This window comes from Amphibalanus amphitrite, unplaced genomic scaffold, assembly GCF_019059575.1.
Source record: "Amphibalanus amphitrite isolate SeventyFive unplaced genomic scaffold, NRLGWU_Aamphi_draft 000498F_arrow, whole genome shotgun sequence".
In the NCBI taxonomy this organism is placed as follows: domain Eukaryota; kingdom Metazoa; phylum Arthropoda; class Thecostraca; order Balanomorpha; family Balanidae; genus Amphibalanus; species Amphibalanus amphitrite.
The window spans coordinates 379,635-394,346 of NW_024881992.1; the positions used below are offsets into that span (position 1 = coordinate 379,635).

The 14,712-nt window shown below is 47.3% G+C and overlaps 2 protein-coding genes across 2 annotated transcripts in view; one reads left to right on the plus strand and one right to left on the minus strand.

Moving 5' to 3' along the window:
• Window positions 1-1,813, minus strand: part of LOC122392707 (LDL receptor repeat-containing protein egg-1-like) — a 44,102-nt gene extending 42,289 nt beyond the window's left edge. Inside the window, exon 1 of the mRNA XM_043387896.1 lies at window positions 1,668-1,813. Within this exon, the coding sequence (XP_043243831.1) occupies window positions 1,668-1,725 (58 nt within the window). The 5' untranslated portion in view covers window positions 1,726-1,813. The remainder of the gene's footprint in view (window positions 1-1,667) is intronic.
• Window positions 1,814-9,077: 7,264 nt separating this feature from the next.
• Window positions 9,078-10,997, plus strand: LOC122392710 (procathepsin L-like). The gene is made up of 3 exons (XM_043387918.1): window positions 9,078-9,196; window positions 9,510-9,916; window positions 10,406-10,997. Exons 1-3 carry the CDS (start codon window positions 9,080-9,082, stop codon window positions 10,887-10,889), a joined length of 1,008 nt encoding a protein of 335 aa, XP_043243853.1. The 5' UTR covers window positions 9,078-9,079; the 3' UTR covers window positions 10,890-10,997.
• Window positions 10,998-14,712: the final 3,715 nt, after the last annotated feature.

The following is a 14,712-nucleotide window of genomic DNA, read 5'->3' on the forward strand; positions in this document are numbered from 1 at the left end:
GGCGCTTTTTTTAAATGATTCGATTGTGTTGATTCGAGATTCTAGTTGAAATGATTCGAGGGTTCATTGTGATTATTAAATATGACACGAAAATAATAGCGCTTTTGCTAGTTTTGATAATAATTATTTTGCGTCTCTATATCGTCAAACTGTTATTCAAAGCCCGACTGTTATAAAAAGTCTGACAAGCTTGTGTTTGACGGACACCGTCTGCTGCGCCTGGACCTTGCAGACGGGACAGGTCAGGACACCCACACACAGGTTAGATGATACCCTGGATATGACAGAACCATTTGAACATGACAGGATGTCTCACACGGAGGTGGCACATCTAGACAGGTTATGGTTCCACACCCGCACAGGATCGGAGGTCTTACAACCGCACAGAACCGGCGCGGAGGCCCCTGAACCGTACAGCACCCAAGGCCTCACCCGCACGGGTCACAGGACAGGATCCACGGGGGTCCCACGCCTGGGCGGGTCTGAAGAATCCAGTCGGGGGTCCCACGCCCGGACATTATCGGAGGTTCCACTTGGACAGGACCACGGGCCCCACACCCGGACAGATGAGGGGGTCTCAGATCCGAAGAGGACGGGGGGGGGGATTTCACGGGCAGCTTACTAGAAAAAGACCATGATCGGGCAATGATCGCACAGAATAAGCTCGTAACGCTGCAGTCTTCAATGTAAGTCTAGCTCAACCGGAAGTCCCAGCAATGCAAAACACGGCCATAAAAGCACACGTGCGCTTTTAAGTGCGCTGCACAGCGTCAATGCCGAGGTTAGTTGTCTCCTGCGGAGCTGGCTCCTAGAATCCAGCAGAGCCGCAGGACCCTATCCTTGGAATAAGCCGTTAGTAGTTTCATGGCTGTTTCCCGATGCGACAGTGTATGTCCCGTACAAGTTGACGGCCGCATTTTATGACATAGTTACATTGTGAAAAGCAACGGCCCTGCTCGACGTCTTTCTGCTCATAGACAGAATCTATTCTATTCCAGTTATAGGGTTCAGCATGTTATGAAACTTTAAGCGTCAGATTTAAAATTACCAAAAATATTTGCATCATCATACATAAAGGCTACATTTGATTATCAGCATTTGAATTAAAAAGTTCATCGCCATCGGCCATCGCTCCCAAAAACTTAATATTTAGCGCCAGCCTACAACTAAACAATATTGTGATTTTAGTCGTGCCGAATACATTTGACTATTATAGCTACAGTTGTTGTACCCAGCACAGTGGTACCACAAAGCCGCCTTTTCTGGGGTCGCCGGTCCGACACTGCTGCGCCAGCTGCGGCCGTCTCAGGCCCGGCGCCCCCGCCGATCAGCGTCGCCACAGCTCGAGGGCAGAGAGGGTCGCGGCGCTCTCGCTCGTCCGTCGGCCCGGCCGGCACGCCTGTTGCGTCGCTCCCGCCGCACCCTCGGCCGGGGCGACGCACGACCTTCGTCGGTGTGATAGCGTGGGAGAGATGACGGATGCGTGGGAAACGGAGCTCAGACAAGCTGCTGGGACGAAACGCGGAGCTGGGAAAATGCTGGCGGGAGATGGAATCGCTTTTGTAGGTCAAGTTTTTAGTTTGTGAAAATTATACCAACGATATGCACAATGAGATGAGCGCTAGCCTTGCCTGGCAGGTGTTTTCAGTCGTGACACTGCGACTCACCTGAGACTAGCAGCATCAGCAGCGGCGCCACAAGGCTGGTGGAGAGGCTGGCCGTCATCGTCACCGGGCACGGCCTAAGTCGGACAGGGGGGAACGCTCATCTGACTGCCGCCCCGGCGGAGCGCTCCTGACCCGCCGCCGTCGCCGCCGCCGCCGCGCGCTGCGATTGGCTGCCCGACGTCGGCGTGCCCTCCTCGCGCCCGACGAATGGGGCGTCCAGGAGGCGGCCGGCACGGACCGACCGCCGCACGGGAGCCCGGCGGGCGCCGTGTGCCCGACTGCAGGCCGATCGGCAGACAGCGCGGACCCCGCCGCTCTGCAGCCGCTCCACAAAGACAAATTGAGATTCTCGTCGAGACCGACGGCGACCTCTCGGGACCGACGACGCGTCGTCGCGCGGGCGTTGCCGCCGTCACGGCGATTCCCGGCGTCTGCCCGGTGTTTGGTGAGGGGCTTAATTCGGTCACGACAGGGGCGTGGTGTTCTGGCGATCCTGGAACGGCTTAAATTTCGGTCTGGGAGCGGCTCAGCCGGGCCCCGTCGGCCGACAGCCCGGTGCCGGGGGAATAGACGGCCGGAGAAATGAAGTGGATGCGGAGATTTGATTCCATTTGAGTGGGGCAGTGGGGAATGCCAAGAGCGTGACGGAGCACGGTAGGGTTTTGGATGAGGTCCACGGATAGGTATGTGGGAGAAATGGGAAAGGGTTAGAGTGAGTGGAGAAAGAGAGAGGCAAGTTCAACAAAAGATAAATGAAAATCAGGAGAGAGAGAGAGAGAGAGAGAGAGAGAGAGAGAGAGAGAGAGAGAGAGAGAGAGAGAGAGAGAGAGAGAGAGAAGAGAGAGAGAGAGAGAGAGAGAGAGAGAGAGAGAGAGAGAGAGAGAGAGAGAGAGAGAGAGAGAGAGGAGAGAGAGTCGATCTGAAGGCGAAATATTGGAATGTCCAACCGCATTCAATGTTGAATACCTATATTGCTGGTTGAGATGCTGATTAGATATGCAATCGGTCACGGGTCACTTATCGCATCATCTTTTTCCAATTCTGTGGTAAGTTTAATCGACGAGCTCTAAGAATGCCATCACTCTAAGGCATGCTCTTTAAAAATATTTTTCCTTACACGAAAGCATGCCTGTTCCTGCACAGAGTTCCGTCATGTCAGTATTGATTTCTCATAAACAGTCAGCGTCACGAACCGAAGAGGCACGAATAAAACGGCGCCCTGCGCAATAATTCATGCCTAATCAACAATAAAAATTATATAAGGGGACCTTTTCAGCTACGCTAGAACTCGGCTGCTGCAGTTTACGGTGATTGGTTCAACCTTATGACAGGTCGAGCCAAATATAACTGCATGGTGGGTAACGACTCTCTGGATCAGTGAGGACATGTTTTTGATCTGTGATGCCCGAAATGTGACGGAATATTGCCTAGCACATTTCATTGGAAACGAAACCTTCAACAGGAGAAGGGTGGTCCTAAAAAGCCTGTCATCCAGGTCGATCATGGTCAACCTCAACCATTTCACTCAGCATAAACCCAAAAATATTTTTAAAATACGTCCCTTTCTTTCCCTTGATGCAATTTCCGCAGTTATGGTGTAAGGGCTATCGTACTTTTTCTTTACACGGATTTTTACCTTACACAGCCTTTGCTCTGCTGAGTCCTTTGTCGAGCAATGTTGAATTTCACTGCAAACAGCTTAACTACAACAACCAATGTCTCTCTCTCTCTCTCTCTCTCTCTCTCTCTCTCTCTCTCTCTCTCTCTCTCTCTCTCTCTCTCTCTCTCTCTCCCTGTCTCTCTCTCCCTCTCTCTATCAATGTATCTCCAGCTCTCTCTCCGCTTCCTCTCTCTCTTTTCTTCTCCTTTTTCACAGTAGCGACGGAACACCTTCATGACTAGATAAGTGAAACTTTTTTAAATATAAAGGTACTGTATTATAGAAAGCCTTCGCAAACGCGTTTCGATTATATCATCTTCAGTGCTAGCTTCCCATAATACAAAAAGAAAATGGTACAAAAGTTCACAACACATCGCAAATACACACGCTGCAATTTTTTCTCTCACAATATCACGGGTAGAATGTTTTTATATACTTCTGGAATGCAAGACCGCAAATCGCCCCTCCTAAGGTGTAAAAGCCCCCCTTATGGTTCGTACATGGCACACTTTGAATTAATGCCGACTCAAGAATTTTTCTGTGCGATCTCTTCAGACCTGATTTCACCGCACTGGCTTTATCCCACTTAGGTAGGTGACCCTCTGTTTCGGCATGTAACGTAATTGAGTTAGACAAATTATGATTTATCAAATCACGCTTGTGTTCAGTTACTCTGGTTTTAAGCCCTCTGTAAGTTTCACCGATATATACTTTTGGGCAGCCCCCACAAGGAATTTGGTAGACTACGCTGTTCGCCCTTCGCTGTCCTTCAGTTCCTCCCTTAATCATGTCACCTATTTTTGTTCCAGATTTTTCTATCAGCCTAACACCTGCTTGATTTAACCCTTTTGCTAAGCATTGCACTTGTTCAGAGTGTGGCACAACAATGACTCGTTTGCTTTTCTGTTGTCTTTCTTCATTTTGGTTCCTTGTATTTGCTTGTTCTTTCTTCTTTCTTATGCGTTTGGCACTGTTCTTGCATCTAATGAGAAAAGCTCTTGGGTATTTGAGCCGTTCAAATACCTCGAAAATGTGTTTGATCTCATCTGCGATGTACTCTTCGCTGCAAATACGGTATGCGCGCAGGAAAAAGCCAATGACGACCCCTGACTTTGTTCTCATGCTATGTGCAGAATAAAAATGAATATAATCCTCCTTACTTGTTGGCTTTCTATAGACCGCAAACTTTACACTAACATCTTCCCTGATAATCTTAACGTCTAAGAAGTTAAGTGTTTGGTCTCTTTCTTCTTCTAGTGTAAATTGAATGCTCCCATATACTTGATTCAGCTCTTGTAGCTTCACGTTTAGATCCATTTCCTCTGGCGCAATGACCAAAATGTCATCCACATAACGATACCATTTTGCATCATTTCCCATCACCTTGCTGAATTCCTCCTCCTCTAACATTTCCATAAATAGGCACGCAGCAACTGCGCTGAGAGGTGAGCCCATGGCAAGCCCCTCGTTTTGTGCATATTCTTCTTTGTTGAAGATGAACGGATGAAAGTTGAGGCAGAGCTTTACTAAAGACAGATAATCCTCTTTTGGTAATGGTAATGAATCTTCAGTTAGGCCGTTCAGCGCTTTTTCAATCGCCTTTATAGCGCCGTCGATAGGGACGTTTGTAAATAGCGCCTTGACGTCAAAGCTCGCTAGTTTTTTCCCGTTAAATTGCGTTTGTTTTAACCGCTCAATGAGGTCCCCTGAATTCCTTAAGTGAGCGTCACTTAAGCTAAGATAACGCATAAGAAAGAAGAAAGAACAAGCAAATACAAGGAACCAAAATGAAGAAAGACAACAGAAAAGCAAACGAGTCATTGTTGTGCCACACTCTGAACAAGTGCAATGCTTAGCAAAAGGGTTAAATCAAGCAGGTGTTAGGCTGATAGAAAAATCTGGAACAAAAATAGGTGACATGATTAAGGGAGGAACTGAAGGACAGCGAAGGGCGAACAGCGTAGTCTACCAAATTCCTTGTGGGGGCTGCCCAAAAGTATATATCGGTGAAACTTACAGAGGGCTTAAAACCAGAGTAACTGAACACAAGCGTGATTTGATAAATCATAATTTGTCTAACTCAATTACGTTACATGCCGAAACAGAGGGTCACCTACCTAAGTGGGATAAAGCCAGTGCGGTGAAATCAGGTCTGAAGAGATCGCACAGAAAAATTCTTGAGTCGGCATTTATTCAAAGTGTGCCATGTACGAACCATAAGGGGGGCTTTTACACCTTAGGAGGGGCGATTTGCGGTCTTGCATTCCAGAAGTATATAAAAACATTCTACCCGTGATATTGTGAGAGAAAAAAATTGCAGCGTGTGTATTTGCGATGTGTTGTGAACTTTTGTACCATTTTCTTTTTGTATTATGGGAAGCTAGCACTGAAGATGATATAATCGAAACGCGTTTGCGAAGGCTTTCTATAATACAGTACCTTTATATTTAACCCTATTAGTGGCAGGGGGGGGGGGGGGTTGTTTTTATCCACCCCTCAGGTTTTTCGGGAATATCTCCGAAACCGCTGAAGCTACGATGCTGAAATTTTCTGACTTTTCCTAAAACTAAATTGGGCACATTCCCTGAAAATTTCAAGTTCATACCTTTACCAGGGGCGGCTCCAGAGCACTGGGAATTGGGGGTCCTATTCGTGAAGCGAGTCATTTGGGCGAAGATCACGATGCTGCACCAGTTTTACGAACAGTGAATGAAAGGTATCATGTGATAACATATACGAAGTTATTGTGCATCCTCTTTTGACACGTTTTTGCTATAATAGGCGGATCCAGGCGTCCAAAAAGGGGGGTTATTTTTTACCTCCCAACATAGGTGCCCTGACACCGCCTATGCATGACCAATACAATTTTAGTCGTTCTCTCATAAGAAAATTGTAACATAACAAGACCATTGCCACCCTTTTTAGAAACAGGACCAACAAAAACCTTATTTACTATACTTTTTGTGTACCCCCAATCTCAATGACCTGTATCCGCCTATGATTTTTGAAAATGCATATTTTTAGGATCCATGTGAATTCCTGGTTCATTCTATATCGATCGGCAAAAGTTGCGTTAAGATTGGTTCAGAAACCTGGCCGTGATAAACAGTCTAAAATGTATCTGCAATTGCCAATTTGCCCGTTTTTACCCCCCTCTACCCCCCTATTGACATTTTAATATTTTTTTTTAGAAATGTAGATCTCGTTGAGCCAAATCGAATGCCGTTTGAATTTTGAAAATCGGCCGGTTAGATCTCGAGATATCAAGGGGGGGTCGTAAACAGCCCCCCCCCCTGCCACTAATATGGGGTAGCCAGGAGCCTGCCACTAATAGGGTTAAAAAAGTTTCACTTATCTAGTCATAATTGTCACAATGAACGTTCAAGGAACACCTTCAATTAAGGGGGGGGGGGGGGCACTGCCGACTTTTGATCCCATTCTTTCCATGCAACGCCCATAGGGCTAATGTTAAAAGGCCGAAATCAAAGGGGGGCACGGTGCCCCGGTGTCCTCCCCGTTCCGCCGCCTATGCTTTTTCATCTTCCTTCTTCTGTTCAAGCCGCGCTCATTGGTGACAGGTTATTGCACCACTTTTTCATTATTTACGATATTATCTGGTATGAGCATCTATGACTCATAGTTCTTCGGAATGCTTGTGACGAGGTGTTATATATAGTAGCACTGATGTTATAGTAGCACTGAACTAACATCATCTACGACTCGTTTTCCCGTTTGGGTCATGTAAGGTGCAGAGTAGGTGGGGCAAGGTCCGCGTTCCGCAGGTCATTATGTACACACGTGCTGGTGGGAACGAACTTCATCTGACCACCTGGGTTCAGCGATAGCGAGCTGCTTTCAGCTATATAGGAAGGCCCTATTGGTGCCCTCGCGTCTACCAGTTTTAAAGGTGAGCCTCCGCCGTGAAAATTGTGACTTTTTTGGTGTGGTATCGTCTCTGCTCTGTGGGCGACGCGTTGATATTAGCCGTTTTCACGACGGCTATCTGGTACACATTTTGGTGCACGTTTGGTGCAGATTAGGTGCAGATTTGGTCAAATTAGGTTCAGTGTATCTCTTAGTAGCCATCAGCTAGGTTTGCACTAATTGCTTATATGCCTGCTTCGTCATATTATTAGAGAGTATCATCGATTAACCCGGCAGTTGCTGGGGTATTTCGCCACCCACCGTTTGCTGGGGGGGGGCGTTAAACGCCCCCAGCCGATAACTCGAGAACCAATAGGCGCAGCGAAACGCACGAGGCGGCAAACGAAAGAACGCGACGAGACGCTTCAGATGAGTACTTTAAAGTTGAATTTTGAGGTCACAGGTCGGGTCAAGGTCAGGTCAAACACCTGAAATCGGGCTTTCAGCAGCATGGACTTCAGGACTTCGCAATGGGCGCCTCTCGTCATCAACTCTGTCAAAACGGTGCACAATCCATCATATAAGGCCTACAAGAGTGTCAGCTCCATGTAGGTGTCAGTCAAGCATATGTCAGGGTCAAGGTCAGGTCAACCGGGTAGGCACATATCCCCGAAAATCAAAACTGATATTCGCAGCCTGTGACACATGTTTTACGGGTAATTTGGGGCGTAGAACACGATGGTGACATTCATTTTATCATATTTGTACGTGTTTGGCTCAAAAAGTTTAATTTAAGAAATGCATGTATCATGGTCGTGAAGTAGTCACGAAAAATTGCCAAGATTCAGTTCAAGATTTTGGAAAAATCGGAACGATAATCAATAATCGAAGATAGCCATGTGATTGTTCATGGTATTGGCAGTCTAATGGCGTTTACGGCATGTCTGTATGTCTATCCTGTGATTTTATATGATTTTTTGAACATATGCCGTTTTTGGTCGAAAACTCAGAAATCATGACGTCACTAAAACCTCGATATCTCAAAAATTTTCGGACCGATTTTTTTGAAACTTTGTCACAATAAACTTCAATCGATTCCCTACAGGTATCCAAAATTCGGCGCGCCTGCGGCGCGCCGTTTTTATGCTATGGCCCGGCGAAAAAAGTGGGGGCGTTTAACGCCCCCCCCAGCAACTCGCGGGTTAAAACACTGAAATAAGTTCATAAAATGAAGATATTTGCTGTAAAAGAGATTAGGTGCAGATTTGGTTAAATTAGGTGCATTCGCCGGGTATCCCGTCGTGAAAACGGCTATCGTGAGGTTGTTGGTAGAGAAGTGACAATGAAATTTATCAGGCGAAGGATACCCAATGGTGACCTCAAAAATAGAGTGTCTGCTATGAAATAAACTAGAAAAAGGACACTGAAAGCTGTTCTCCAAAAGTATTTCGGAAATAAGTCATGAATCTGATTCAATTCTGGAAGCGTCTCTTCTTTCAGCTGAGATATGGGCCGATTTCCTATTGACACACTTATTTTTGTGTCAAATATTGATTAATTTTTAACATATTGCCAAATATGGCCAAATGTTCAAGAAGTGTCAGTTTATTTAGTATAAGGTCGTGATGCGTTGGGATGGAATACTTTATTGTGACACATTTCAGATACAGCTTTCAAGCAATCATATTCTTGAACAACTTTCGGTTGATATTCTGGTTACCTGGTTACGTGATGAGTACTTTCCTGCCTTCAGAGTTCAGATATCCTCATGCTCTTTTCAAACTTCCCTTTTTTATACGAAGTGACTACTGACTTCAGGAACTGGTGCTACTGCTAGTGTACGGATGTTGAGTTTAACATTGCCCTAAAGTGACACTACAGTGAGTGTATGAGACATGTCCTATCTCCACACAGACTCGGAACCATGAAGGTGCTTTTGGTGTTGGCTCTGGCTCAGCTGGCCGTCGGCTTTGAGCTGACCGACCCCGACTGGGTCGCCTTCAAGGTCAGTACCGCACAGAGGTCATCGATCTAGCCATCAGTTATTTGTACTGCCAAACGATTGCCGATAGTTATCTTATACGATGTAAAAACATCAACAGAGTTGGCGTTCCGTGTTTTAGAGTTACGTGGTTTATTACGGAAGGCTCAGAATAACAGGCTCCTAAGTTACTCGGGAAGATTTGTAGCGACACCCAGCAATGCCTTACTGTGCGATGTAATGTCAGAGTACGTATCAGCTTTGCTTGGAAGCCTCGCCTTCAATGCAAAATGGTAAACACCATTTATAAAATATGTGAGCTACACTTTCTCTTCAGAGCGCCCATGGCAAGACGTACTCTCACCCCGCCGAGGAGGCCGCTCGTCTGGCCATCTTCAAGGACAATCAGCGCCTGATCGCCGAGCACAACGCCGGCAACCACTCCTTCAAGCTGGGCGTCAACAAGTTCGCCGACCTCACCAACGCCGAGTACCGCCAGCTGCTCGGATACAAGACGGCCGAGAAGCGTGGCCTGAAGAGGTCCGGCAAGCACATGAAGAGGGGTGTCACTGTGGCCACCAAGGACTGGCGTGACGCCGGCGTCGTCACCGCCGTCAAGGACCAGGGCCAGTGCGGCTCGTGCTGGGCGTTCTCAACCACCGGCGCTGTTGAGGGCATGTGGGCTATCGCTGGAAACCCCCTCGTCTCGCTCAGCGAGCAGCAGCTCATGGACTGCTCTTACGCGTGAGTTTCCACAGCACTATCAATAAAATATGACTCGCTTTTGGGACGCGCGCTTGATCAGGTGCAATTTACGGCGGTGCTTCAAGGTCACGCACTGGCTCGCTAATACGGTAGTTAAGACTTACGGAGTAGTTCCCCAATGTGCCGGGATTTATATCTCTTCAAGAAGAGCTGTCGTAGCATCGAAAGAAACACTTCGATGAGTTTCCTTCAATTGATAACTGACTGTTATCGCTATTTTCTCGTTCATTTACTAGAGTGCAATGGTGCGGTTCGAAAAAGGTAAATAATGAAAGAGCTTCACAGTTATCTGTTAACCCGGCTCACAATGGTTATGTTCAAGGACCAGGGCCACCCCAGCCCCCCCCCCCCCCCTGTCCCAATCTTTTTTAATCATTCGTGATGCCTGGTCTCTGCTCTGCTGCTCTTCTCTCTGCTTATTATCCAAACAGGACCCCTGCATGACCAAAAACAATATTCGTCCGACAGGTACGGCAACTTTGCCTGCAGCGGTGGCCTCCAGTCTAGCGCGTTCGACTACCTGGTGGACGAGGGCGGCATCATGTCCGAGGCCGACTACCCGTACACCATGTCGTCGCACCTGCAATGCAGCTACGACCCGGCCCAGTCGGCCGCCAAAATCTCCTCCTGGGTGGAGATCTCCGAGGCCGACGAGACTGAGATGGAGGACGCCGTCGCCAACATCGGGCCCGTCGCCATCGGCATCGACGCCTCTCACTTTTCGTTCCAGCTGTACTCGAGCGGCGTGTACGACGAGCCTCGCTGCCTGAGCGCTTACAACGACCTGGACCACGGCGTGCTGGCCGTCGGCTACGGCACCGAGAACGGCCAGGACTACTGGCTCGTCAAGAACTCGTGGGGCGCCAGCTGGGGCATGGACGGCTACATCAAGATGACCAAGGGCAGCAACCAGTGCGGCGTGGCCACCGACTCTAACTACCCTCTTCCCTGAACACTTCTGCTAGCAAAGAAGTGCAAAAAATAAAGTTCAACGATTTGATTCGCGTGTGCCTTTGACCTGTATGTAAGCGATATGCCACCAATAAATGATTTCACTTCACGCTCGCCCATCAAATCCCCGAGAAGAAGGAATCCAATCTCTACTCCAGAACGTTACCTCGCCATGTCATGGCCTACATGAAGCGTCATACATTGATCGATTGTCCAACAACTTCACTGGCGCTGGTACTTTGAAAAAGTATGCATTGACCCAATGTAACAGAATAACAGAATAGCCATAAAGCGATGATCAATTGCTCATCCGTCCCTGATCAAGAGGATACCCCGCCTCTGTAAGAATCTTGACCCCGCCCACCTGACACTTTTTCTACGATTGTTGAAAGCATGCTGGTGATAGAAAGTTGAAAGTTGAATGGCTGACCTATGATTCAAGCCCAATCACTGACCTTTGAAGTCATAAATGGTCTCAGCCAGTGGCGCGGGAACCGGGGGGGGGGGGGGGGCTAGCGGGGGCTGAGCCCCTCCAACTTTTCGGCTGGGGGGGGGGGGCTCGTAATGTATTTGAGCCCCCCCCCCCCCCCCAGCTGGAGGAATCGAAATAGGAAATCTACCAACATAATTTCATAGATTCATACATATAGGCGCAGGAATTGGGGGAGGGGGCAGTGGGGGAAGCTTGCCCCCTCAACTCTGGGGCCGTGGGGGCAGTGCCCCACAACTTTTCATGAGGCCAGGAACCGTTGGGGCAGCTTGTCCTCCCCAAATTGGGAGTTGTGGGTCACAAAGGAAGAAAGCATGTGTGAACAATCCACCTCTCACTGGCTCGGCAACTCATTTGGCAGCTTAAAACCCTTATTCCAGGTTGCCAAAAAGGTAGTTTCTTTACTCAGCTGAGACGGAATACATCACTTTTTTGTAAATATTTTCTTTTTTTCGTTGAAAAGGCCAAGGTCTGAAAAATAAGTGACCTAAAACCGGTGATAAAACTAAATTTGGGGGTACCCTAGGTTGATCTCTATCATGGTTCAGCCCCCCCCCCCCCCAGTCTGGAAGAAGTTCCCGCGCCACTGGCCTCAGCACCGTCCCAAAATGTCGCAACTCGCAACTTCGCATCAACGCCCGATGCCCCAGTATCTACAGGGATTCTCAGGGGCGCGGGAACTACGTTCAGACGGGGGGGGGGGGCACACCCCTCGCCCCGTTGGGGGGCCATTTTGGCCCCCCTGTGGTTTTTCCTGAATAGCAAGAAAACGGCGGCGCGCAGCGCCGCCAAATTTTCAGTATCTTCTCGGGCATCAATTTGACACCTTCACACCAAATTTCAAGTCTTAGGTCACCTTAGGTCAGGAGTTATTGAGGTCAAACTGAGGTCATGTTCGAGCAAAAATGAGCAAAAAACATGCAATCTTGAAACACTCACCAAATCCACAGTTATCAACCAATTTCAAAGTTCTTTATATGGTCTAGTAGACAAAAAGTGGCGCTACAAAACTGCCATCTCGGATTTTCAGAATTTTTGGTTTTTGACCAAAAAAAAATCAAAAAATTAATATTTTAGAAAAACTAAAAAAAAATCAAAAAACATTCCAAATTTCGGAAAAACCGGAATATGTGTAATAGTCCCTGTGCTCTTCTATATACATACCAAATTTCAGATCGATATCTCGTTTTTTGGCCAAGTTATAGCGAAAAAACTTCAAAAATGATGACGTCAATTTTTTGAACTCAATTTTTAGCGATTCTAGACCTCGTACGGCAAAACAAAGACCACCATTGAACTCCCCGTGACGAGCTGCATCGATTCGATACCCATTTTATGCAAAAATATCAACTTTGAAATTTGACCTTATTTGACCTGACCTTGACCTGACCTTGACCTGACCTTGACCTGACCTTGACCTGACCTTGACCTGACCTTGACCAAAACGTGACCTTAGCTGGCCCCAAAGGCTGCCTGACCCACATAATCGCATATGTCATGTAAAATGGACCATAAAACATGCATCACACGACACTTTCATATTGTGACCCCCCCGTGACCTGACCTCTGTGACCTGACCTGGTATCAATGACCTCAAATAGCAAAATATGTGTTTGAAGAGCATTGCCCCATCGATGATTTTCAATTAAATGCATTTTACTCGATTTTACAACGCATTTCTTGAAATGCCTGTAAACGGTGAAAATTGGACCTTTGACCTGACCTGTGACGTCATCGGTTTGACCTAGGTCAATAAAATTGGGTCACAAGGTAGTTCCCTGATAGGGCTATCCAACACCGTTTGTCGCTTGTCGCTAGGTTACGTGGTTCTCGAGATCTTAGGGGGGGGGGGCCAAAATGCCCCCCCCAACGGGGCGCGTTGCTCGGCAGAGCCCAACGGGGCGCAGGATAATAGAGATCAACCTAGGGTGCCCCCAAATCTAGTTTTCTCACCGGTTTTAGGCCACTTATTTTTCATCCCTTGGCTTTTTCAACAAAAAAAGAAAACATTTGCAAACAAAAAGTGTGGTATTCCGTCTCAAAGCTGTGGAGGCATCGCCCCCACGGCCCCAGAGTTGAGAGAGCAAGCACTGCCCCGGCTCCCGCGCCTATGGGGATTCTTTTACATTTTGCAGGGAGATGAAGCTCACAGAACATAGCCATGGCTATGCCCTGCTTCAAAATAATCAAAACTCTTCTATATAGGAATATTCATAAAGAGAAAATAAGGCCTGATCAATCACAAAATCTCGCCATTGTTTGTCAAAACGGGAAATGCGAGAAAAGTTATTTTGACACAGGAAAAGTTCTAAGACCATCTCAAGCACATGAAATCGTGATTTCATTCATTCCTTGCAAGTTTCAATCTCCGTTGCTGAGCTTTTGTATTGTTGACCTTGCATGACGTTGAGTCAAATGTTCGGATAGTTAAAGGTGAATGATTAAAATTTGAGCATATTTCAAAATTCCAGAGCCAATGGTGCTGTTCAATGTTCAATATCATCAGAGTGCCAGCCATTCAAAACGAATCAGCTACAGACTTGCGTTCAAAACAAGCAACCATGTGACTAAATGTCTAACCAACAGCAGTGTGCATAGAGCACACCACTTCGTCACTAAATGGATCAACAGTGCTTTCGTCCGCCGATTAAACCAGTGCCTGAACACGCCAGCTCCTAGTTAGAGCTGTACGATCGACGTAAGTGATCATCCGACGTTGGCTTTCTCCGGCAGCGTGGGCGCTCCCCAGCACTCATAATCAGTTTGAGTGAGCTCGCGTCGCCTCAGCCTCCCTGGGGGCCGGGGTACTGCAGTGGGAGGGCGGACCCCTCAGTCCAAACGTCTGCCTACTGAGGTCTGCCTACTCGGAAGGGATTGGTGAAGGGAGGGTACGGAACTCACAGAAGTATGTAGATAGATCAGCACAAGGCGTTGGAGGTGTGTCCGGTTGGTGAGTGCTATGCTGAGTTTGAGGGCAATAGAGAGAGAGAAAAAAAAACATGCTGGACGAATCGAGTGAGTACTGAGTTTTGGTTATTTATTCAGCTTTTTTTTCTAAAGAACAATTCGTAAATGCCCTTGATGGAGGGACCAGCATTTAATTATGTAAGCACATTTATATTAAGGCTGAAAGTGTAACACTGATGATGAATATTTAAGGACCATTTGGTATGTTTGGATTTAGATCACGATGCGTACGGGTTCGCCGGTTTCTTCCAAAGCCCACCTACGCCTTAAGAGCAAATGTCTTGTTTTGAATCATCATCCTATATTTTGAGGCACATCCTCTTTCTCATAGCCTGTGAGCCAGAAACATAATTAAAACTAAAACACA